The following is a 25,687-nucleotide window of genomic DNA, read 5'->3' as shown; positions in this document are numbered from 1 at the left end:
TCCAAGATTGTTTTAAAGTGTAATCCCCTGTTTCCTTCAAATTCTTATAAGTTTCATTTTTAACATTTAGACCTTTGATCTATATGGAAATTGTTTCGGTATAAAGAATCCATTAATTTCGTAATTTTTTTCTACATAGCTAGAAATTATCACAACACCTGATATTGAATAATTTCTTTTTTTTCCACAGAGTAGGAATGTCATATTTACCATGTACTTAATTTTTATACATACTTGTATTTTTTTCTTGATTTTCCATTTTGTGCTATTCTTTCATCCATATATGTACTACCAAATGCTTTCAGTTTTGCAGCTTTATATTTTAATATAAGATATAACTAAAGTTGACCCTTAAACAGCATAGAGATTGGGGTGCTAACCCCATGCAATTGAAAATCCATGCACAACCTTTGACTCCCCCAGAACTTAACTGCTAGTAGCTTACTGTTGGCCAGAAGCCTTACTGGGAACATAGTCAATTAACACATATTTTGTCCATTACATGTATTATATACTGTGTTCTTATAATAAAGTAAGCTAGAGGAAAGAAAATGTAATTAAGAAAATCATAAGGAAGAGAAAATACACTCAGTACTGTACTGTATATTTAAAAAATTCATGTATAAGTGAACACTCACAGTTCAAATTTGTGGTGTTCCAGGGGTCAACTGCAATCCCAGCCCAGTACTCTTCCTTTTCAGAATTTTCTTGGATATTCTTGAATGTGTCCTTTTTTTAAAATGTTTGTCCTTTTGTTAAAATTATATGTGCCGTGGTTGGAAAAGCCAAATAGTTCTACAGGATTTAAGAAAAATTGTCCTCTCTTCACTTACCTGCTTCTTAAGGACATAAGTATTTTCACATCTTTTAATTAATATTTTGGTACTTATCTTCATCAATCTAAAAACATGTTTGGTTTCCCCTTTTTTTTAAGTATATTTATTTATTTGGGGGGAGAGAGTGTATGTGTGTGTGCACATGCTAGCAGAGAGGGGCGGAGAGAGAGACTCCCAAGCAGGCTCTGTGCTGATAGCACAGAGCCCAATGAGGGGGGACTCCATCCCACAAACCATGAGATCACGACCTGAGCAGAGATCAAGAGTTGGTTGCTTAACCAACTGAGACACCCAGGTGTCCCTGGTTTTTCTTTTTTTAAGTATTATGTTTTGTCTTCCCCTGTAGAAGACAAGAATTTATCTCTCTTCCTATGCCATCTCTACTACACACACACACACACACACACACACACACACACACCCTCCACATCTCTTCATTCTTCCTATGAAGTTATTCTTCATAGGAAGAATGAAGTTACATTGTCATTTGGATTAGAGCCATCATCAGTATTTGATTTCTTATATGTGAGTATATCTGAATAAATTTCTGTTCAAAGCTAAACCTTGGAAGAAACTGATTACTTGTTTTCCTGGGAAAACAAAAAATTGTCTCTATTTTTTTTTTAATTTTTTTTGTTTTCCTTGTTCTGATCATTAATGCCACACACTCACAGCCAGTCATCTCTTAAGACAGCCAGATATATTATGCATGCTATCAACTTCATTTCCCTAAAAAAGCCTCTCCTAGAGTCCTTCTGACTTATTGAGTCTGGACTGGGTGACTGGGCACAGCCGTCTTTAAGGAACTCCACTCCTGTCATCCTGGAGAATCTTTGCCTCTCCCTTATTTTTAGTACCTCCTTCAATAGTTTTCTATGTTTGCCAAGAAAGTAAAATTTTAGGAAATTTTATATCTCCCCAAATCTTTATTTTACCCTTACACATGATTTATAATTTGATCAAGTATAGGATTCTAAATAGAAAATCCTTCATCTTCAGAATTTAAGGGTAATTCTTCATCATTTTCTAGCTGTCAGTGTCGCTACTAAAATCTGAAGCTTCTTCTGATTCTTAATTGTATGTTTGTACCCATTTGCTTGTATGTTTCTCTAAAGGATTGGAGGGTCTTCTTTTTGTCTCCAATAGTCTTAAGTTTCATGAATTCCCAAGTGTGAATCCATCTCATCCATTATGCTGGATCCTCACCAAGTTCTTTCAACATGCTAACTCATGTCCTGTTCTTGAATTATTTTACTGATGATTTCTTCCCCATATTTGCTCTGTTCTTGGTTTCTGGGACTCTAATTATTTCAATATTGGATCTTTTAAACCAGTCTTCTCTCTTTTTTTTTTTTTTAATTTTTTTCTTCTCTTTTCTATCCCTTTGTATTTTTTGTTCTTCTTTCTGGAAAGTTCCTGAACATTTTCTCCAACACTTGTGAGATTTTATTTCAGCTATTATCCTTTTAATTTCCAAGAGCTCTTTCTTAGTTCTTCAAATGATCTGACTTATTTGTATAGCACCCTAAAAATTAGGCTGTTTCTTATTTTAATGTTTATTTTTGAGAGAGTGAGAGCGAGTGCATGAGCAGGGGAGGGGCAGAGAGAGAGGGAAATAGAGGATCCAAAGTGGGCTCTGTGCTGAGAGCCCCATTTGGGGCTCAAACTCATGAACTGTGAGATCATGACCTGAGCTGAAGTCGGATGCTTAACCAACTGAGCCACCCAGACACCCCTAGGCTGTTTCTTAAACAGGTTTGCAACTAGTCCTTCTTATTCTAAGCCCCACCTCTCCCTCTCTCCACTTCCACAGGTTCTCAGGGAGTCTAATTAATGAATCTTTGGAGGAATGATTAACTTATTGCCTCTCCATATTACTGGCTCTCTCTGGTTTGAAACTCTCTGGTAATGAATCAATTACCATTAATTCATTTTCTTTACATCTTCCTTTAAGAAAAATTTTTTTAATGTTTATTTATTTTTGAGAGAGAGAGACGGCAGACTGCAAGTGGGGGAGGGCCAGAGACAGAGAGGGAGACACAGAATCTGAAGCAGGTTCCAAGCTCTGAGCTGTGAGATCATGACCTGAGCCAAAGTCAGATGCTCAACCAATGAGCCACCCAGGCACCCCTTCTTCACATCTTCTAATACTTAATAGTGCGTATTTATTTTTACAACAATTTTTTATTTATGTCAAATGCTATTTCGTTATTATTTGTATAGCAATGTACAGCTTTTTTCTAAAATTGACTTAAGGTGTTTTAAAAGGAGAGTGAATGAAAATAAATTCAATAATAGTACACATGGTTTGTGGCTACTGTAAAATAAATATTAAATTTAGGATACTTGTGATCATAAAACAGAGGAAATTCAAAGTAATATGATCGATAGTTAAATGATTATTTTCCCTTCCTCTTGTTTTCTCCCTCTAATTAAGATATATTGGTGTACCTCAGTCTCATATGTCTGATTTTTTTTATCTGTCACCACAGTTTTTACAATGTTTAAACATCATTTTTATTTTCATTGTGCCACTGTTTTCTTGTGTTTGTTGTGAAGCTCTTTACAGCCAAACTGGATGCTGCTAAAACAAAGCCAGCTGTGTTTACTGGACTTTGTAAAGTCCTAATAATTCACAATGAGATTAGCGTAGCTCCTTATGTACTAAATGCTTGCCAAAGTATTCATGATAAGACAGAAGAAGAAGAAACAGAATTACAAATGAATGACTACCTTGGTTTTTAGCCCAGTGCGTATGGGAAATTGTTATGCATTTGGTTACTTTCTGTTGGGGATGCATGTGATAATTGGGTGTTTGGCTGAGCTGAGTTATATCACACATAGGACTCATTTGCCTCTCATAGTTATCAGAACTTAATCTTACTGGAAAGGATTAGGTGGGGTGAATGCCTGGAGTGTCATTATCTTAAAAGACATCCTCTATCTTTTCTACCATATTGCTTGTCTGTGTGATGCAGATATCAGAACATCATTGCTCATCACTTGGGCAACTGTCCAAAGTACGTGTCTGGAGACAAAAGTGTCTGAGAGATTTCTCATTTTTGAGAAAGCCTTTTTAAATAATTGCATTGTGACACTTTTAAGAGAAAGAGTAATAATTAATAATTGTTATTATTGCCCCTTGAAACATAAACGAGAGAGAATAGAACTTTGATATCAGAAAGTAATGGAAAAAGAAGTAATGATAAGATGTGGACACTCTAAAGGGCTGAGGTTGGCTTTTTTGAAAGATCTTAAGCTCAGAGTTACAAGTATGGCCTAAAGGCCACACATCTGGGTTTTTTTTTCCCTGTGATTAAAAATGTTAAATATGTACATAACAATAGACCACACTAATAAACTATCTTATTAAAATTGGGTTTTCTTTGATTGAGTTGTTTGATTATATTCATATTTTGATGGCATTTTCAGTGATTTTTAGAGGATTAAATAAACTAATATTTGGTGATAGTCAAAGGAAAACCTCAGAAGAAATTCTGATCATATTCACACAGATAAAATGATTTCTTCTCAATCAAGTTAATACCTTCCATATTCCTGACTTGTTCTTATTTAAGGGAATTATTTTTACTTAAGTGTCTAAACTGTTGTATTGTTGAAGAATCTCTGTTAAGATACATATAAATGCTGTATTTCATATTCAGATGTTTTGCTTTTGATATACCATCAGTTAGAAAATATATTTTTAGTTGCTTTTTTATTTATTTTTTATTTTAGAGAGAGAGAGAAAGAGAGCACATAAGCAGAGGAGAGGGGCAGAGGGACAGAGGGAGAGAATCTCAAGTAGGCTCCATGCTCAGTGCAGAGCCCGACACGGGGCTTGATTCCATGACCCTGGGATCATGATCTGAGCTGAAATCAAGTCATACGCTCAACTGACCAAGCCACCCAGGCACCCCTAGTTACTTTTCTCAGTATTCATAATAGATTTACATTTTTTTCCCATCCACTTCACCCCGTCCTCTTGGAAACCAACAATATCTCTCTTTCCCTTTCTCCCTCACTCCCTCCTTACCATCCTGTCTCCTTACATCCCTTCCTCCCGTCCTTAATGGATTTTGTGTAAATGGGTAGAAAGTGCAAGATAAATCGCACTAAAGCAGCTCTTTACCCCCTTGCAAACCTTTAATATTTACTTTGAATTTCCTCAAAAGAAAAGAAAAATGTTGCCACTTGGTTTGCTTCTGTCTTTGTCTTTATTATAGTATCATCATTTTCTCAGCATGTGATAAAGCTCCTCAGTCTAGTATTCATGACCACTGTGCAATTTTTTTGGAAAAAAATTCAATGTAAAATAAAAGCACATTACAGAAAATCTGAAATCTATCATTTCAATCTACAAATATTCATTGAGAAAATATGTATGTCAGGCTGGAGATAGAGTGATGACAGAGAAATTGAGCATAAACTGATAAATAGGGAAACAAAATGATTGCAGATAGTTGATAAGTGCTACAATAAAAATGAAAATGGGGAGATGTGTCAGAGAGTGACTGGTGTGTGTATGTGTGCACATACACATGATAATCAAAGTTCCCTAGTTTCTCATTTTTCAAATGAAGAGTTTAGTTAGATGATCTCTAAGGTGTTTTCAGGCCTTTTCTAATGATAAACTTTTCTAATTTTATCCAGAGTTTTTTAGATCCATTTCACTATTCTAGTGATGTGGTGTGTTGTCTGTCCCTATTAATATTTAGAAATAATAATTAAAGAATAAAAAATTCACCTATTAAGATTGGAAAGCTGTCTATATTCTTACCTACCAAAAACAAATACACAAACAGACAAAAACAAAAACAAAACCCCCAAAACTGAAACCAAACAAACAAAAAACCTAAAGGAAAACCAATAGGTTTATCTGTCCACCAGAAGGGATTCAAAGCACAATTTCTGTCCATGCCTATTTACAGTGTCTCTTTATTTGCCTCTTGACATAAAAAGGCTTTTAGAAACCTGACTTCTCACTAAAAAATGCATGACAGTGGGTTGGGCAATGACATGACCAAGCTTTCAGCTTTTTTGCTTCCTGTGAACTGCTTGGCCAATTGGAATGACTCTATTCTCATGTCAGAACTCCGAAAGAGTTTGAGCCCCGCGTCGGGCTCTGGGCTGATGGCTCAGAGCCTGGAGCCTGTTTCCGATTCTGTGTCTCCCTCTCTCTCTGCCCCTCCCCCGTTCATGCTCTGTCTCTCTCTGTCCCAAAAATAAATAAAAACGTTGAAAAAAAAAAAATTTAAAAAAAAAAAAAAAAAAAAGAACTCCGAAAGAGAGAGTCAGCCATGTGTGCTCACTTGTATGTAGCCATTTGAAGATCTGTTGGTTAAGAAGAATTCCATGTGGAAAATCATGCAAAGTCATGTGATAGCAATGATTAGTGACAGTGGTGGCATTAATAATATTCAGAGAACTGTTGCATTTATTAGAAATGTCTTCTGGGAACTGTGGTAGAACCTCTGAAACATTATAAATTCAACTATTCAATTTGGTAGAAGAGAGAAGACAATGATTTCTTTCGTCTATACTTGGCAAGTCATGTTTTAAATAATGAATTTATTTTCCTTGCTAATAATCACAAAAATATCTCCAGGAAGATGTAGTTTTCTTGGTTGTCTTTGCAAAAAAGGAATTCTGAATTGTTTCCCACTATTATTATGAATCTTGTCATTAAAAAAAAAACAAAAAAGGTAAGTGGAACATGGATGGAAATCCTGCTTTGAGTCCTTTTTGGTGGACAGATATACTCATGTGTTTTCTTTTAGGTTTTTAGTAGTAGGATGTTTCAGTCTGGCTTCTTTCTGTTATCCATTGCTCCTGCTTTATTTTTAGAAATTGTGTACAGGGTCACCTGGGTGGCTTAGTTGGTTAAGCGTCCAACTTCAGCTCAGGTCATGATCTCACAGTTCATGAGTTTAAGCCCCACATCGGGCTCTCTGCTATCAGTGCAGAGCCTGCTTTGGATCCTCTCTGCCTCTCCCCTGCTCATTCCCTCTCTCTCTCTCTCTCAAAAAATAAATAAACATTTAAAAATAAAATTGTATGCAGTCAAATGGAGGAAAAATAAAGGAGAAAAACAGTTTCAGGATTAATGATAAAAATCACAAAAATGAAAAGGAGTTAATAAGACAAATGTCTGTGAAACTGATATTATTTATCTCTATTATAGAGGCAAGCCAAACTTACTGGACATGGGCTCTTTGATGATCAAACCAATCCAGCGTGTAATGAAATACCCACTACTGCTCTGTGAACTCCAGGGCTCCACCCCTCCCTCTCACCCAGACTTCAGGGCGCTCGGGGATGCCTTCACTGCAGTGAAAGACATTAATGTGAACATCAATGAACTTAAAAGACGGAAAGATTTAGGTAAGAGGAGACATGATGAATTGAGTGTTTTCTGTGACTGGAGTGTTCTGCTTCTGAGAATCAGAATATCTAAGTAGTTTACAGCAGTTGTGGTGATCATGGTCATCTGATATCTAGAGTTAGAGGCCAGGGAGGAAAGTGTGATTTTGTCTGGGTTCAGGAGATCATGAGGCACACACACACGCACACACACACACACAAAAAAAATGACAAATTTTTAAAAATTAAGCAGCCCTATACTCAACCTCTGTTGCCCACTGCATGCCTGGTGACATACTGTGGCCTGAAGAAACCATAGCGCGTCGTCCTCCTGTCACTGGCGGTATGTGTGGCAAGGAGAGATGGCGTGGCCAAGTAGCTGGAGCCGTGGGAATCTAGAGCTTGGTGAAACGGATGGTGAAACAGGTCCAGCTGCTGCTACATAGAGCTCATCTGGTTCTGGAACATTAGGAATGGAGATTTTGTAGCAATAATTGTTTCACTGAAGTGAACAAGTATATTTCTTTCTCAAATTAACAAATTATTGCTAAGCATTTGTTAGCTAAGATGTAAAATTTGTGTCTGAAGTGGAATGTAGATTTCAGAACAGGAGGCACAGTTATATGGTTTCTATCATCCTGGATATAGTAATACATTGGGATAGATTGTAGGTCCTCTCGTAGTGTAATTTGTGTCCATAAGTTCACAAATGGATTTGTGCTTCTAACATTAAAGCTCAATTCAAGGAGTGCCTGGGTGGCTCAGTCGGTTAAGCGTCCGACTTTGGCTCAGGTCATGATTTCACGGTTCATGGGTTCGACCCCCGAGCCTGGAGCCTGTTTCATATTCTATGTCTCCCTCTCTCTCTGCCCCTACCCCGCTCACGCTCTGTCTCCCTCTGTCTCAAAAATAAATAGACATTAAAAAAAAATTAAAATAAAATAAAGCTCAATTCAACATTAAAGTAATGGTAGGACTTTGGAGCTAACTGCTCCAACAACTTCATTTATTTTTATTGTTTTTATTTTCTAATTTTTATTCAAAAAAAATGTATGTATATTAATAAATTAAAATTATAAAGAAGGGCCCAGAATAAAAAAGTGGAAGTTGTAGAGGAAGAGACACCATAAAGAAAATTAAAAGACAGTCCATAGGCAAAGGATTACTATCTAGAATGTACAATTACTGATATTAAATCATTAATAAAAACATTTTAATGCAAAAAGGATTAATAATAAAAGTAAGCAATTCAGAAAGAAGAATAAATTATTATTTTTTTTCAGGGGAACAATACATTTTAATTTATTTAATTTTCCTTAGAAAAAGTTTTTTTAATGTTTGTTTATTTTTGAGAGACAGAGACCTAGCATGAGTGGAGGAAGGGCAGAGAGAGAGAGGGAGGCACAGAATCTGAAGGGGCTCCTGGCTCTGAGCTGTCAGCACAGAGGCTGATGCAGGGCTTGAACTCGTGAACCGTGAGATCATGGCCTGAGCTGAAGTCGGACGCTTAACCGACTAAGCCAATCAGGTGCTCCTCTTTGTGTTTTTTTTCCTTCTATTTTCTTTCTTCTTTCTCCTTCTTCTCCTTCTTCTTTCCTGCAACATGCATGGCACTACAGTTTGCTGGGATTTGTTTTTAAATTTAATTATCATGAACCTTTTGATCATAAACGTAAATATCATGGACACGTTTCTAATTAATATTGGCCTTCTTTTTACTGGTTCTCTAGTATTCTATTTCTGAGTGTGTCATAATTTATTAAACTATTCCTTTATGAATAAACCTTTTGATTGTTTCCAACATTGTGCTATTAGGAAAAAATGCTGTAGTAAACAAAACTTTGTATGCTTGACTATGGAAAACAGATTCTCTGCATGACTTTCTGATCATAGACGACACTTTTAGAAGATTCTGCCAAATTGTTCTCCACAAAACTGCATTGGTTTAATCCTCACCAACAGTGTATTAAGATTGCCCATCTCTCCACACCCTTACCAAAACTGAATGTTAGAAATATTTAACATCTTAGGGCACCTGGGTGGCTCAGTCAGTTAAGCATCTGACTTTGGCTCAGGTCAGGATCTCCAGCCCCGCATCATGCTCTCTGCTGTCACCACAGGGCGTGCTTTGGATCCTCTGTTCCCCCCTCTGCCCCTCCCCCACCTAAGATTTTTTTCTCTCTCTCTCAACAATAAACATTTAGAAAACAAAAAGAAATATTTAACATTTTGAACAATATGAGAGATGAAATTTATTTCAAAGATAAAAAAGTAAAGCTCAGAGAAGTGACTCAACTTACCCCAAATCTCTCAGCTAGTGGAGAGCCACTCTAGGGTCTGAGGTCTCCTTGTGTTGGATCCAGTTTTCTTACCTAGGTCATGATGCTTCATCCTAGAGACTGAAGATAATAAATGTATTATTTGAGGAGAGAGAAAGCTTTTCAGGGATTTCTTTAATGTGGGAGGTAAATGCACCTTGAGCTTTGAGGTGCTCAAGCCCTTGGATAGCTGAGTTTCTGGTCAGCAGGTTGGGCAGCTGGGGTTATGACTGGGCAGTAGCACTGGAACATATTGCATCTGCATCAGAGGGTCAAAAATCATCGAGATTTCTATCTTAAATATTGATCTTACGTACTTTGGATGAAACACGCTCTTTCCATGTTGCATGTGTTCAGATCTGTGATTGCATTCTTCCATTTCAGTTCTAAAATACAAGAAGAATGATGAGGATGAATCACTTAAAGACAAATTGTCTAAACTAAATATTCATTCAATTAGTAAGAAATCAAAAAGAGTGACAAATCATCTAAAGATTCTGACCAGAGGAGAATCGCAGGTAACTTTTCTTTCGGGGTCACATACATTCTCCTGGGGAGCATGAGTGCTGATATTTGTGTAAGGTTTTGTTTGGTTGTTATCAGAGTTGTTTCTAGAATACTGAGAATCAAACTAATTGCCTGATGCTGTTCCTTTCTTTCTCCTTCTTTTAAAACTCTTTTTTTTTTAATTAAGTTTATTTTTGAGAGGCAGAGAAAGACAGAACATGAGTGGGGGAAGGGCAGAGAGAGAGGGAGACACAGAATCCGAAGTAGGCTCCAGGCTCTGAGTTGTCAGCACAGAGCCCAATGCAGGTCTCAAACTCACGTACCGTGAGATCATGACCTGAGCTGAAGTCGGACACTCAACTGACTGAGCCACCCAGGCGCCCCACTTATTCTTTTGGATGAAGTCGAGTGGGGGTGGTTTTGATGTTATTTTAGCTGTGGTGCTTCCTTCCACTCAAGAAGGAAAGGAGAGATAAGGGTGTGAGGACAGGGCTCAACAAGGATGTCCCAGAAGTGCTGACACTCATCATCAACCAGTGTAGTCTCGCCCAAGGCAAAGTCCTCCTTTCATCTTATCTTTATTTCACTTATATTTTTTTTTAAAAAAAGGGTGTAGGTGCACACCTTACATGATTTTTTTTCCCTACACTTATCCTCTTCCTTTCTCCCCACTCCTATGCACATTAAATTACTGGATAATTGTTCTGTGTCAGCTGCTTAGCCTGGTTTGAACCACTTTCATCTTGACTTCTAACAAATAATGGATGGACTAGCAAAGACTCTCAGACTTTAATGTACACAACAATTACCCGAGGAGCTACCAGGGTTCCATCTGGTTGAAGGCACAACCTAGGAGTCTGTATGTTTTACAAAAACTCCGGGTGTTTTGAACCTAAATGACCTCAAAATAAGTGACCAATGGAACACACTTTGAGAATCACAAGATGGAAAGTTCACAGCCTGGAGATAATAATTCAGTGGCGTTCTAACCAAAAGTAGGCAGGGCAGTTCTTAAAATACCATATAGCACTTTTATTCCTTCTCATTTGCCTGATTTCAACCCTTATTATGTTAACATCTCTAAGGTTTTTAGTGTGAACTAGAGGCAACCAACCGTATGATGGTTCAGCATTGGTTTTAGATGGCTTGTCCTATCTACTTCACTTGCTAGCTGCCAGAGTCTTTCCTTTTTCTGTTAAGTCTGCAGCTTTCTGGCCCTAAGACCCTCTTCTTCTTCTGAATGCCTAAAAAGCTTACTGAGTGTTTCCAATCTCGGCACCATAAATATTTGCAGGAGTCAGCGCAGGGCAGAAATTAAGAGCAAAGTCATCCAGATCTGGCTTTGAACCTCACCTCTTCCACTTAATAAATATTTGCCTTTGGGCACATAACTTAAATTCAAAGCATTCATAAAGATTATAATAGGACCTAACTCATGGAGTGGTTGTAAGGATTAAATGAGGTGATGCTCATGAAGAAAATACCTAACACAGTGGGTAAGCACTCAATATATATTAGCTGTCATGATCATGATCATCATCATTATCATCATCATCATCATTATTTTATATCATTATTGTGAGAAATAAGCCCACTGACCCAATCAAAGAGGGACGCAGAGACTCAGAGCACAGTGAAGCGAGGCTTTAATCAATGTTCTTGCAAGAGTGGGTGTCTGATGGACAGGCACACTCCGGGCAGTTACGGTAGGCAATTTATTTCCTAGCATGCAAATCCGTCCCCTGATTCCTCATTGGCTGAGTACTACAAAGGTTACAGCCTTATCCGGACATCGCCTATGCCCTTTTAAGGCAAAAAGCAGTCTGATTGGAACAAATGTACATTCCTTGAGGTGATGCGGAGACTTCAGTTCTTTGGCAGAGGCTTATTACAAAGCCCACAAAAAATAAGCCTGCAAAATGGAGAGGGGAAGAAGAACCAGGAAGTGAAGTATCTAAGGGTTTGGGGCTCCACTGTGGAAGGACGGGTTCGCACATACTTCCAATAGGTTGTAAACCATTAACTAGACAGCACAGCTTTTATTTGGTATTTCGGGAAATGAATCATCTCATTTCTCACAATTACCTTGTCTTATTATTTACCTTTTAATGTACAGACTTACTTCTCCTGTGGATATAAACTCCTTTATGCATGGTGTATTAATCAGGTCTTTTATTTTCTATATTTTATGATGTTTTTAACGCCTTGGAAAAGCTGCTGGCCGCGAGAGAGGCTCCTCCCAGGGCTAATCCATTCTTAAGGATAGCAAAGGGCTCAGCTGGGATCACTTCTCTTCATATGCAAACCAACCAATCCTGAGTCTATAGCTCCAAACACCTGTTTATCTATGTCTCACCCAGTAAGCCTGTATTCCTTTGCCTTAAATCATCCTAGGGCCAGCTACCAGGCAACTAGAGACAATCCCTATTGCCCAAAGCCCATGGGAATTCTCTAAACTGGTCAGTCCTGAACTGTTTATCCTTACCCAGCTGTTTCTATAGGGTTTCCCACAGAAACCACAATAAAGGCTCTGGCCTTGACTTTCCCCTTACTCCTTTCTGCCACCTGACTGAAACCTAGTGATTGTCCTGTGACCCTGCATGGCATGCAGTGACTTCCTCTCTAGGACTTGTCAATATAATCAACTTCTTCCAAGCCTTGTTTTTGTTTTCCTGTGTGGCTGCACCTACTTTACCATTTCATAGCCAACAGGGATATTTTCGGAGTCCGTGGCATGTACCATTCATGCTAGTACTTTCTTCATGTTCTCCTAGGGCCTCACTGAGTCCATTGCATGCAGACAATCACTCCAGGCCCCTCTCTTAATGTGAAACTATAATGTGAGAAGTTTGGGACATCGTGGTGTGTGGCCATAGGTCAGGGAAAGGAAAATCAAGACATCTGAACTAAAAACAAAAATAATAAAATCGGACTGGGAATTCAGTTTGAGAAGAGACTGTAGCCTCCACAGGCATGTGTAAATGTCATGCACACAATTCTCCCCTAGTCTTTAAGATGCTGCTTCTGGCTTAAGACAATTCTATTGAAGAACAATAGGAAGGTTTAATTCTGGGCAGGTTTTTGTAGAAGCAGTTACATTCTTTAACATATTTATCATCAGCTTCTGATATTTTCCAATTGTGAACTAAAAGTGAATTGTAGGTAAAGTGGCCTGAAGGGATATTAATTAGATTTTCCCCTTAATCTTTTGAGAAGATGTCCTGTCAGCAATGAAGCATTTCACTGTTAATCAGAAAATCAGCTGCATAGGCTGAACTGCAGAAGAGATAAATCTCAAATCAGTCAATTTTGCACTTGTCAGCAGCTCAAGTGAAATATTTGGTGGAGTTAGGGTATAAAACTATTACCCAAGAGGAAGATTCCATTCAATTCATCACACATGTATTGAACTATGTACCAGACACTATGTTAGAGATTGGGAATACAAAGAAATTCTGCATTCAGACTCCTTGGGTTTGAATCCTGGCTCTACTTATTAACATGAGTACATTTCTTTAACTTCCTATATTATTTAGGGTAAAGGCCAAGCTTCTAACACAAAAAGATTCCAAAACAAAGTAGCTTAAGCCAGATAGTCATTTATTTCTCTCTCTTACCATAGTCCTGAGATGTGAATTCAGATGAGCTCTGCTGCACAAAATTCTTTAGGAACCCGGTTATCCCCAGTTTGTGCTGTGCCTTCCCCTAAACATACTGTCTTCATTGGCTTGGTTGAAGCTAGGTCACTGCTGTGTCTTCAGTCAAGTCCCAAGGACAATGTTACAAGGCCAAAATTCAGAAATGACACACATCCTTTAGCTCACATCCTATTTGCCCAAACCAGTTACAAAGGGCAGAGCCAGCTGCAGGGGAGCCTGGAAAGAGCAGCCACATGTCCCACTTAACCCAGGGTGCAGATCCTATCAGCAAAAGGACAACAGGGAACATCAACTATATCTGCCACACCTCTCAAGCTTCTATTTCTTTATCTCTAAAATGGGATTAATAGTGGCACCTAGGCCATTGAGTTATATAAGAATTAAAATGAGAAAAATGGAAGACAGGTTTTAAGCACAGTGTCTGGAATATGGTGTTTAATAAATGTTAGCTATTATTATTATTATTATTAAGAAAAAAATACTTAATCTCAAATGCTTGTAATTCATCAGTGGAGAGAATCACTTAAATAATTAACTAGAGCTGTGAGAGCACATGGGGGAGCAATTAATTTTCTACAGTGGAAAGAATAGGAATTCAAGGGGGGATTCACAGAAGGGGTGACAGTTGAGTCCTTAAGAAAATTAAACAGAATCCTGCAAGGCAAAAAAAGGACAGCAGCATATTCCAGCAAAATAAAGTAGCATGAAAAAGACTTGGGTATAGGAACATAAAACTGGGCAATATTTCTCATACTGTGATCCTTGGAATCTCTTATTTTTGAATCATCTGGATCCCAGCCAAGATACACAAAATAAAATAGCTGGCAATGGGTCCTTGAAAATTGCATTTAAAATAATCTGCCCTATGTGGCGCCTGGGTGGCGCAGTCGGTTAAGCGTCCGACTTCAGCCAGGTCACAATCTCGCGGTCCGTTAGTTCGAGCCCCGCGTCGGGCTCTGGGCTGATGGCTCAGAGCCTGGAGCCTGTTTCCGATTCTGTGTCTCCCTCTCTCTCTGCCCCTCCCCCGTTCATGCTCTGTCTATCTCTGTCCCAAAAATAAATAAACGTTGAAAAAAAAAATTAAAAAAAAAAATAAAATAATCTGCCCTGGCATATTGTTCTTTACATCAAATGGGGTTAGAGCATAGAGATCCTAAGCTAGGGGGTACTGAATGTTGTGTGAATTACAAAGAACTGCCCATTTAATCAAAAGCTTTCTAGATAAATAATATTAAGGGGTTTAAAAATAAAATAAAAATGAAACCATTTTCTATACATTCAGTTCTAAGGTCAACCATCTTAAATCAACAAACCTATGAACAGAGAACAGCTATGGTTACTACTGTTGTGGGATTTTTTTACCTTAATATCTGGATTCCCTGTCTTGCCGCTTCGAAGAATAAAGAGGTGGACACAGAATAAAATGAGCAGCAGGCAAAAGTTTGTTAGAGTATGAGAAAATAAGAATAGTATGAAAGCTCTCTTTACAGAGAGGGGGCATTCGAAAGTGAATGCCCCTGACTATAGACAAGGGTCTTTGTTTCACAAGGTTTTAACCCTAACCACCCCCACTCCTCATCCCCCCACCCCTGCTTCCCTTCCCCCATGTTTATTCTCAGGTTCTACCCTTATTTATAGGTAACTCCAAATGCCTTGTCTATTAATTATTTTACAAACACACGAATGTAGCATAATTTAAGTACATACATAATATATGCCATTAAAAACTGCAGAGAAAAGTTTTACCTCCTACAGCTACCATCGCATAGATGAAGAAGCTATGTGAAAGCTGAGAGCAGATTAACCTCACCATGTGACTTTGCTCCACTAATTGAACATCAGTCGTGCTGTGTGCTGGTACACAGCAAGTGCCGTGCTGAGACGGTCAGCATGACATGAACGGTTTTCATCTCAACAAGGAGTTTTTGGTTTTTTTTTATCATGTGCTAGGCTAATACAGTCCATGCTATTTTTTCAAAACACCAGATTTGTTTGAGTTATAGAAATAATTTCATTTCTATTTTAGGTAAAAGACAATACCTTTAATAGGGAAGAAAAGCTATTTAGATCTTTAGAAAAGACGGTGAGGCATTGTGTGAAGAACATTTCGCTCTGTCTTCAACACATACAGGTAGGTGAGACAACTGTTTTTGAAGTTTCTGTAAGAAGATCTTAATGTCCATGGTTATTACAAAGAGTAAATGTGAATGTTCATTTGTTTATATGATCGAATTTATATGATAAAATTCATTGTATCAGATTTGGGAGGCTGCCAACTGCAGGTGAGGGAAGCCAGTAGAAACATTTAGATTTTGCTCTTTGTTCCCTTACCTGCCCTATTTCTTCTCCCAATCGAAGTCGCCATGTTGTGGAACATGTGCTCACATGATGCTTGACCACGTGGTGCTGGGCCATCAGCATGCTTTCCCTACAATTGAGATGAATTCATTAATGCAAAATGAATTTAGCAGAAATTTTCTTTATTTGTTGTATTATACTAACACATCCCTTTCTAGTACCTAGAACACATATTTGCAAATTTAAAAGTAGGACTGAAAGAAAAAAGTAAATCAAAGAGGGGGCATAAAATGAAATTAGAGAAGTTACAGAGTGAAAAGTACATAACATAAAGGCCATATAAAAACCACAGAAACTGGGTCTCAAATTTAGCTGTAACCTTCTGAGAAGCCAACTTAAGAAAGGACATGTGATCACACAACTCTGGATGAACTGAGCACCTCTATTTATTTTATAACCAGTGTTTCATAATGCTCCCTTTACAGTTCTGAATGAAATTCACCAGTAATTCAACCCAAGGTAGGTAGGTTTATGTAAAAGAAAATAAACTCTAACAAAATACTAAGAACTACAACATGCAAATGCTCCCACACAACCATAGTAGAAGACAAAAATACCCGCCCCCCCCCCCAAATTTCCAGTCCCTCAGGAGGTTTTCCTGCCCTTGTTGAGAATCACTGACTTAACCAAACCCATTGAAGTGCAGTATAATTATATTCAGTAGAGAAAGAATTGATCTCATAAAGAAGACATAGTGTCCTCAACATCTTGATAATGGTCATGACTTTGAGACATAGACAGCTAGTAGAATTACATGTAACTCAGTTAACAAATGACCCCCTTCCCATTTCCCAGTTTTTATCTTGGATATCTATTTTTGGAAGCTAGATAAATTATCATACCAACAGAGGATTATGTTAACAGGCATTATGATTTGGAGACAGGTTCTATGTTAAGTAACCAACAAGCCACAATCTTTTCTCATTTATTAACTGACACAAAGCCTGATTTTACCACCAGTTTTGCTAATCTCTTCCTAAAGCTCTGCTTTATGTGAAAAGAAAACTAAAACTTAATTATAATAGCCAGAGAGCACTGGGAACCTGTCCTTCTTAAACATTTCATGAAGTAAATGTATCTTGGGAACATCCTCAGGAAAGTCTTCTGTTTCCACTAGCTGATTCAACCAAAACATGAACATCTTCTTTTAAAGACAGCATTACATTCTCTAAAGAAAGCTGAAGACATAAATCAAAGAGAAGTGACTTCTAAAATAAGGGATCTGTAAGAACTGAATGCTGAATAATGGCCAATGAGGGAACTTAAGATGGAGTCCCCTTAAGAAAGAAGGTGTCATACAGAGCAGTATGAGGAAGTGACAGAGGGAAAGTAAGAAAATAGATCGTTACAAGTAGTCTCATTCATCGTACAGAGCATTCATGAAATTTTTCCTTCCTTTTTTTTCTATTTGTCCCTCGGTGGTAATGGAGGGTTATAATGATGAAGTGCACACTTGCGGCACATTTAAATGTACTGAACTTCAGAACTTTGCCCATTTTGTGACTTTGTCCTTGGGTTCCAGGATGCCATGCCCTTAGCACTGCAGAGTGTAATGGAGCTCCAGGACATCTCTTGCAACAGAGATAAGGAGGAGAGGAGCCATTCAGAGACCCCGAGTAACGCCCCACAACCCTGTGGTGACTTTGTAAGTTATTTATATTCACCGATAAATTAGAAAGTAGGGTTAAAAGAAAAGTTGCTTTTTATTTGTTTTGCTAGAGTTAGAAAAAACATGCACTAAAGCAAACACTAATGTCAAAATTAATAGATTTAAATAGGAGGGTATTATTATTATTATTATTATTAACTATTTTAAAGTGGATTAGTGAAGATTTTACTATAATCAAAATTTAAGAGCGTCCCAGACTGTATTTCTAAGAGTAGTCAGTGTCTGTGTCGCTTTTAAAGTCAACATTTAGGGGTGCCTGGGTGGCTCAGTTGGTTGGGTGACCGACTTTGGCTCAGGTCATGATCTCACAGTTCGTGGGTTCGAGCCCCGTGTCAGGCTCTGTGCTGAACACTTGCTCAGAGCCTGGAGCCTGCTTCGGATTCTGTGTCTCCTTCTCTCTCTGCCCCTCCTCCCCTGCTTGTGCTCTGTCTCACTCTGTCTCTCAAAAATAAATAAATGTTAAAGTCAACATTTAGTTTAAGCCTGCATGTGATAGGTCATCAATTTATTAAGTTGGAACACTGTGATTTTCTTTTTTTTTTTAATGTTTTATTTATTTATTTATTTATTTATTTATTTATTTAGAGAGAAAGAGCAGAGAGAGAGAGGGAGTGTGAACAGGGGAGGGGCAGAGAGGGAGGGAGACAGGGAATCCCAAGCAGGTTCTGCACTGTCAGTGCAGAGCCCGACATGGGGCTTGAACTCATGAACTGTGAGATATGGCCAAAGCCGAAATCCAAAGCCCGACGCTTAACCAATCAGTCACCCAGACATCCCAGAAAGCTGTGATTTTCTTAAAGGAGTCTCTGGAAAAGTCCAGTCTTTTCAGGAGGAGCAATGATACTCTCTGAAGATGTGACTTTTATTAACACAGTATATATTGTAAAGTAAAGCCTTATTGAGAAAGGGATTTTACCGTTGAGTCATACAACTTCTGTTCTGCAGTAAAATATGTGCTTTTTATGAGTTCTTTAAAATATAAAGAATTATAAAACATAGCTAGAGCATCATAAAAACATGCTAAGGCCAAGAAAATATTTGTCTGGTAAATTAGTTTGAGTAATACAAATTTTAATTTAGTATCTTTTGTCCCATAGGTATTAATATAGCATAGTAGCATTTCAAGTATTATATAGAAGCTATAATAGATTTCTGCATCATCTTGAAGGTCCTTGAAAGTGGCATTTTATGTTGGCATTATTGGCATTTGCGGTCACACAGTTCTTCACTGAGGCCCTCGTGTTGGGGGATGTGTAGCATTTCTGGTGTAGCAGGCTCTAGATCTCAGTAATGCCCCCGAGTCATCCAGTGAATACTCTCACATAGTAGTTCCAAATCCTAGGAGATGATGCAGCCCCACCCCCCAGGAAAAAAAAACACTCAGAAGCATCTCTCTTTCCTGGCACTGGGGAATGGAAAATCAGGATCACATGTGAATTAAGACAATCGATGAGATAAATATGAGAGCAAGAGAGAAGTTTTTCTGATGCATGTGAAATGGAAAAAGTGTGGCTAGTTCTTTATAAATTTCTGGGCTTAATTACAGAGAATACATTTTAGAAAAGTCCTTAAGGGTTTGCTCTTTAGCTTAATTCCAATGTATTAAGTAGATGAGTATTTATTGAGCTGTCAGAGCAGGGTGTACAGCTTCTCCCTCAGCAAGAATGTCCAGAATTTGATAAAAGAAGAGCAGTGTTCTTCTCTACCTTGCATGAGACCACAAGATGATAAATTCGGCTAAATTAAAATAATCGAGAGACATCAATATAAAAGTAACTTTTTAACTTATGAATAAAGTATATTAAGCTTTTTAAAAAACCAAATATTAATAAGAGCTCACAAATCTATCTAAAGGCAGAGCTGTGTTTTTATCTAACCTTGACTAATACTTGCCTACATGTTTTGTATAGGACAAAGTATTAGAAGAAAATCTGATTCTTATTTGTTCCAACCATAATTCCTACATCTGGGTGAATCAGTTTATGTCTACGGTCCACAGGATATATATATAGTAATTATGTTGTGATATTGTAATTATATTACCTGTAGAATCCAGTCAAGTTACAAATATAGTAATTTATCCAAGAACAGTAAACAGATTCTTCATTTAGTCAAAGGACTCATTAAATAGTCTGCTGGTGTATATTGATTATCTTATAAACTAGACATCAAATTTAATCTGTGTAGTCTATTGCTAGTACCAGTAAGAGATTGGTTTCCCCTCTCTGTAGATTTCCCGTGAGTTCAGACAAAGTTACCAGAGGCTGTTTACTGCTCAGATGCTGATTCCCTAGGACATCTTTCAGGGTACAAAGGAGAAACCTACTTCCAAATTGCTATGACATAATCATGTAACCCAAGCATATATGATAAAGGGTAAAATTGGCAGTCAGCAGATAGGAGACTATTTGCACTTCAGAAGAGAGGGGGAGGAAAGAGAACTATCAGAAATTAAATTCAGGGTGCCCAGGAGCTGGCATGGGGTTGGGGGCTAATATGAAGTTAATTTTCCTTTTCTTTTAATTCTTTTTTATTTATTTATTTGACAGAAGAAGAGGGAGAGAGAGCAGGGGGAGGAGCAGAGAGAGAGGGAGAGAGAGAATCCCAAGCAGGCTCCACGCTGTCAGCACAGAGCCCGACATGGGGCTTGATCTCACGAACTGTGAGATTATGACCTAAGCCAAAATCCAGAGTTGGACGCTTAACCTGCTGAACGAACCAGGTGCCTCATGAAGTTCATTTTCAATGACCCAGACAAAACCAGCATCAGTTTAGTCTTTCAATGTATTTAAAGAGAAAGCAGTAATTCTGTTGTCATTTCTATCACAGGAGCAAAATACCTATAATAAGGAGGTACTTATCTATATAGGGAATACAATTCCACTACCCACAATGAGTTACCAGGGTAGCCAAGGAATTGAGACGGATGTGGGAGGAACAGGATATAGTCTCTTCTAAGACTATCTTCCTTTTGTTGCCTGCAAAGGAAGGAAATGATATGGTGAGTCATTTGCAGTCTTAGGGGTCAAAGACTAGAGTTTGCTTCCCACCCCATGGACTGGAGTAGCTCTGTTTGGCTCTGGGATTAGAAAGAAAGGGAAGAGAAAGAGTTGAAGGAGATGACACCAATGACAAAACTAGTGGCTGTAGAGGGAAAAGTTGAGTGTATTTTGGGTGTGCAGGCTTTAATTTTTGTATTCCTCTATTCCTCCTCCTACAGTCCCTCTTTTAAGTCCTTGAGCGGGTTTAGCTAGACAGAAAAAAAGATCACATCCTCTCTTAACTTGGCTCGATACTTTCCTGCCTTTCTTTGTGCTCCTTCAGGGAGGACGTAAGCCTACTGGTGATAGTGCAGGACATGTACTGGTTGTTGCTTACTCTGCGACAGCATTGTTTTTCTCTTTTGGCAGGCAGCCCATTTACAGAGGCTTGTCCTGATGCCCCTGTCAGCCCTGCTGTCCTTGTTCCCCGGGCCTCAGAAGCTCATCCAAAAGCGCTATGACAAATTGCTGGACTGCAACAGCAACCTACGACGGGCAGCAGGAGATGAGTCAGACTTGGCCAAAAAGGAGTATGAGGCCCTCAATGCCCAGCTTGTGGAGGAGCTCCAGGTGTTCAACCAGGCTGCCCGGAAGATTCTGTGGAACTGTCTGTGTAGCTTCGTCACTCTCCTTGGGGACCTGACACTTGTGGCTCAGCAGGTTTATTCCACGGTGGCACCGGTAAGCTCAGTACCAGCTCCTGCTACCCTGGCCTGTGAGATCTACTAGAAACCACAGCCATGAAGGGGTGCCTAGGTGGCTCAGTCAGTTAAGTGCCTGACTTCGGCTCAGGTCATGATCTCAGGGTTCATGAGTTCGAGCCCCTCATTGGGCTCTGTGCTGTCAGCTCATAGCCTGGAGCCTGCTTTGGACTTTGTGTCCCACCCCTCTCAAAAATGGATAAACATTAAAAAAAAAAAAGAAAGAAAGAAAAGAAAAGAAACCCACAGCTATGTCAAGTGGCCCTGTTCACAGTGGGTATGTGTGTGGTGCATGTGTGTGCCTGGGGCAGGGGCTGTATTTTAACTGAAGCCAGTCATATAGTCTATTTCTTTCTCTTTCCTCCATAGGAAAATTTCCTAGTTCAGGTTTGTTGTGACCTGCACACGTGTATTTCTTTTTGGAGGTTCCTCTTTGAATACCAAACACCTTTTAGCTTTGTTCCACTCATCAGTGAAGCCAGGGTAGCTCCACCTGCTTGATGTTTTGCTGAAGTTTATCAATATTTATTTTGTATTCTCTTCCTATTCAACAGTTCTTCAATGCTAACCATGACTGTGTAAGATATGGATCCTAAAAGAAGGCCATCTCAATGTAATGACAGAAATAGGTTAACTGTCAAACCAGTCACTTTTGCTTCTGTTTTCCTCTATGGAAAAAAAAAAAGGCCTAGGGTGTGTGTGTGTGTGTGTGTGTGCACGCGTGTGTGTGTAATTTAGCTTTCCATTAGGATATGATTTTATGACTATTTCCCTGACGGAGAAGAAAGATATTTACAACCTAATATCAACTTGAAAAAATCAGTGTGGTTTCTTTGCCCCTCATTTCAATTAGTTCTCATTCAGCTGGGTAGATATTTAATGGGCAACATTTGGAGGAAAATTAATTGTCCTGACTTTATTTTTCACTGTGTATTTAATTAACTTTTAGCTTATCCTTTGAATTAAATTAAGGTGAATAAACAGGTGCTATACTTATATGGTTCAAAAGGCAAAACTACATAAAAATGTATAAGCAGCCTCACATAGACTCCTGTCCCCTAATGACTCATCCCCGACTCCACCCCCGCTGTTACTAATTTATCCGTTTATGGTTTCTTCATGCCATTAGAAGTGCAAATATGTATATATTTTTCTGTATATATTTTCCCTATATAAAACTAGGAAATTATGGCAGCATTCTGCAATTTAACCTTCTGGGGATGCATCCATGTCAGTACACAGAGAGCTTTCTCTTCTCTTCTATAGCTTCATACTAGTCTACTGCATAGCTATACAATAGTGTACAACCAACCCCCTATTTTCTGGATAACGACTTTATTGAGATATCATTCACATACCATATATTCCACCCATTTAAAGTATGCGATTCCACAGTTTTTAGTATTTTCACAAGAGTTGTGCAGCCATCACCACGATCAATTTTGGAACATCATCATCACCCCCAAAATAAACCCTGTGCCATTAGCAGTGAATCCACATTTCTGCCCAACCTCCCAGCCCTAGGCAATCACCAATCTATTTTCTGTCTCTATAGATTTACCTATTCTGGACATTTCATATAAATAGAATTCTATAAAATGTGGTTTTTTGTGACTGGCTTCTTTCACTTAGCATAATGTTTTCAAGTTTCATCCATGTTGTGGCATGTTTCAGTACTTAATTCTTTTTATTGACAAATAATATTTCATTGTAGAGATATGCCACATTTTATTTATCCATCACCAGTGGATGGACATTTGGGTTATTTCCACTTTTGGCCAACTATGAATACTGCTGCTATGAACATTTGAGATCTTAGTGAATGTATGTTAGTGGATGTATGTTTTCATTTCTTTTGGGTACATATCTAGGAGTCACTCTCCTAGATCATATGCTAACTCTTGTGTTTAACCTTTTCAAGAACTGCCAGACTTTTCCCAAGTGGCCGCACTATTTTACATTCGTAACAGTGATAACTGAGGTTCCCATTCCTTACATCTACCTGTCCTTAGTTTTTTGTTTTTTTTTATAGCCATCCCAGTGGGTGTGAAGTGATATCTCATTATGGTTTTGATTTGCATTTCCTTGATCATTTCCTTATTTTAAACTTTTTAAATTGAAGTATAACTTATGTATGGTAAAGTGCATCAGTCTGAAGTGCCCATCTCAGTGAATATTTGCAAATACATACATCTGTGTAACCACCATCAAAATCTAGACATTAGCCCTTTCCAGTTCCCCTTAAGAGCCACTCATGACCACTCCTTGGCTACAGTCCCTCAAAGGTAACCATTTTTCTTACATATATATCGTAGACTGTTATGCCTGGTTTGTATTTCATGAAAATGGAATCATATGGTATGTATAGCTTTGTGTATTAACCTGTTCCTATGGAAGGATATTTGGATGATTCCAGTTGCCTATAGCTGCGTAACAAATTACACCAAATATGGCAGCATGTAAAACCAATAGTCATTTATTACTATAGTCTCTCATGGTTCTAGAGGTTCACTGGGCTCAAGGAAGTCATTCTCAGTGTCCCTTATAAGGTTGTAGTCTGATAATGGCTGGGGCTAGAGTCATCTCGAAGACTTCCTCAGGCCCATGTCTGAGGTGGGAGATGGGGTGATGACAGAAGACTCAAACAGTTGGCGACTAGGACAGTTGGGGCTCCATAGACCTCTCACCCTGCTCCGATCTTTCAACACGGTCTTTTGATATGGCGGCCACAGTGCAACTGGCCTTCTTCCATGGTTAATATTAAGTCTCCCAGAGTGAGTGTCACAAAAGAAACCAGCAGAGGCTATACAGTCTTTTTTAGCCTAATCTTGAAAGTCAGATAGCATCACTTCTGTCGTTCCATTCATTTCCATTCTGTTCATGGAGGCAATTAAAAAAACCCACCCATTTTTGAGGGGAGAGGGCATGGACTCCACTCCACTTCCTGAGGAGAGGCATGTCAAAGAATTTGCTGATTTGCTTTAAAGCTGCCACAGGCTCTTGACCAATGCTTCTTGTTTTAGCTTCTTTCTCTTTCCCCCTATCCCACCCTACCACATTGGAAGACCCTCTTGCCATCAATTCCTGAGCCCTTCTTCCAAAATTCCATTGTGTTTTTTATTTCTCTTGTGTTCTTTTATTTAGGCTTGAACCTTTAAAAAAACTATCCCTATCATTTTAGTGAGGTTTCCAGAGACAGCAAACTAAATTAGACTTTTTTTTAAAAAAGTTTATTTAGACCATTTTTATCTAAATCTTCTAACATTGTCCCAATCTCTTGCTGTGGAGCTTACACTTTCTTTGCTTGTCACAACTCTACTAAATTCAATATCTAATATGGTTAAATAGTTGTCTGAGAAGAATGCCATATCATTTCTACCTATAGGTACCACTGCTGGCCTCGAGCATCTCTGAAATTCAGAATCGAGTACTAGAAGACATTCAAAATCTTAATTTTGTAAAGGACAACAGTGCCACCTTTATTGAGAGGAAACTTAGTTTTGAAAAGAAGAAGCCTGTGCAAATTCTGGTGAGTTTGGTAGGGTTCGTGACAATGACTATCACTTCTTTTCCTTGTTCAAATCACAGTGTATTATTTTTCATATCACTTATCTCATCCTAGTATCCTGTAACTTACCTACCTATTATATTTAGGATTTCTTGTCTATTTCTACTTTCTATACTATGAGTTCTGTAAGGTCCTAGATTTTTGCCTGTTTTATACATGACGTATTCCAAGATGCTAAAATGGTGCCTGACAACAGATATAAATATCTCCTGAATGAATGAATAGAATTTTATAGAGCAAAATCATATAGTCCAACTTCTTCATTTTTCTAGATAAGGAATCCCAGGCACTGAAGATAAAGTGGCTTTCTCAAAATCACTAGAGGCAGAGCCTTTTGACTCCTGCCTAATTTACTGATATTGTTTCCCAGAAAAAGACATGCACATATACAATTTACTTAATTAAATAGTGTTTTTCAAGTGCTTAATACACAAGGGGTTGTCTACAGTATGGCAAAAAATTAAAAATTGTTCTATCCAAGAGGGATTAGAACCTCTGCCTCCTTATGCTCAGTTGGATTTTCTTTCCTCTCTGCAACACTGCCCTCATGTGCTAACTGGAGAATTTTTCACTGCAGAACTCAGCTGGATGCTTCACAATAATTCCAACAATGCCTTAGTGTTGAAATAATCCCAAATCAGTGGATGGCTTCAACATTAACAAAAAA

General features: G+C 38.3%; 1 protein-coding gene across 1 annotated transcript in view; it reads left to right on the top strand.

Moving 5' to 3' along the window:
* Positions 1-25,687, top strand: part of ARHGEF38 (Rho guanine nucleotide exchange factor 38) — a 129,080-nt gene that overhangs the window by 92,803 nt on the left and 10,590 nt on the right. The window contains exons 6-11 of the mRNA XM_043571252.1: positions 7,021-7,220; positions 9,902-10,035; positions 15,710-15,814; positions 17,564-17,686; positions 21,121-21,432; positions 24,838-24,981. Of these exons, the coding sequence (XP_043427187.1) occupies positions 7,021-7,220; positions 9,902-10,035; positions 15,710-15,814; positions 17,564-17,686; positions 21,121-21,432; positions 24,838-24,981 (1,018 nt within the window). The remainder of the gene's footprint in view (positions 1-7,020; positions 7,221-9,901; positions 10,036-15,709; positions 15,815-17,563; positions 17,687-21,120; positions 21,433-24,837; positions 24,982-25,687) is intronic.

This window comes from Prionailurus bengalensis, chromosome B1, assembly GCF_016509475.1.
Source record: "Prionailurus bengalensis isolate Pbe53 chromosome B1, Fcat_Pben_1.1_paternal_pri, whole genome shotgun sequence".
Taxonomy (NCBI): domain Eukaryota; kingdom Metazoa; phylum Chordata; class Mammalia; order Carnivora; family Felidae; genus Prionailurus; species Prionailurus bengalensis.
The sequence above is the reverse complement of the archived record's forward strand: the minus strand, read 5'-3'. Positions and strand labels throughout refer to the sequence as shown.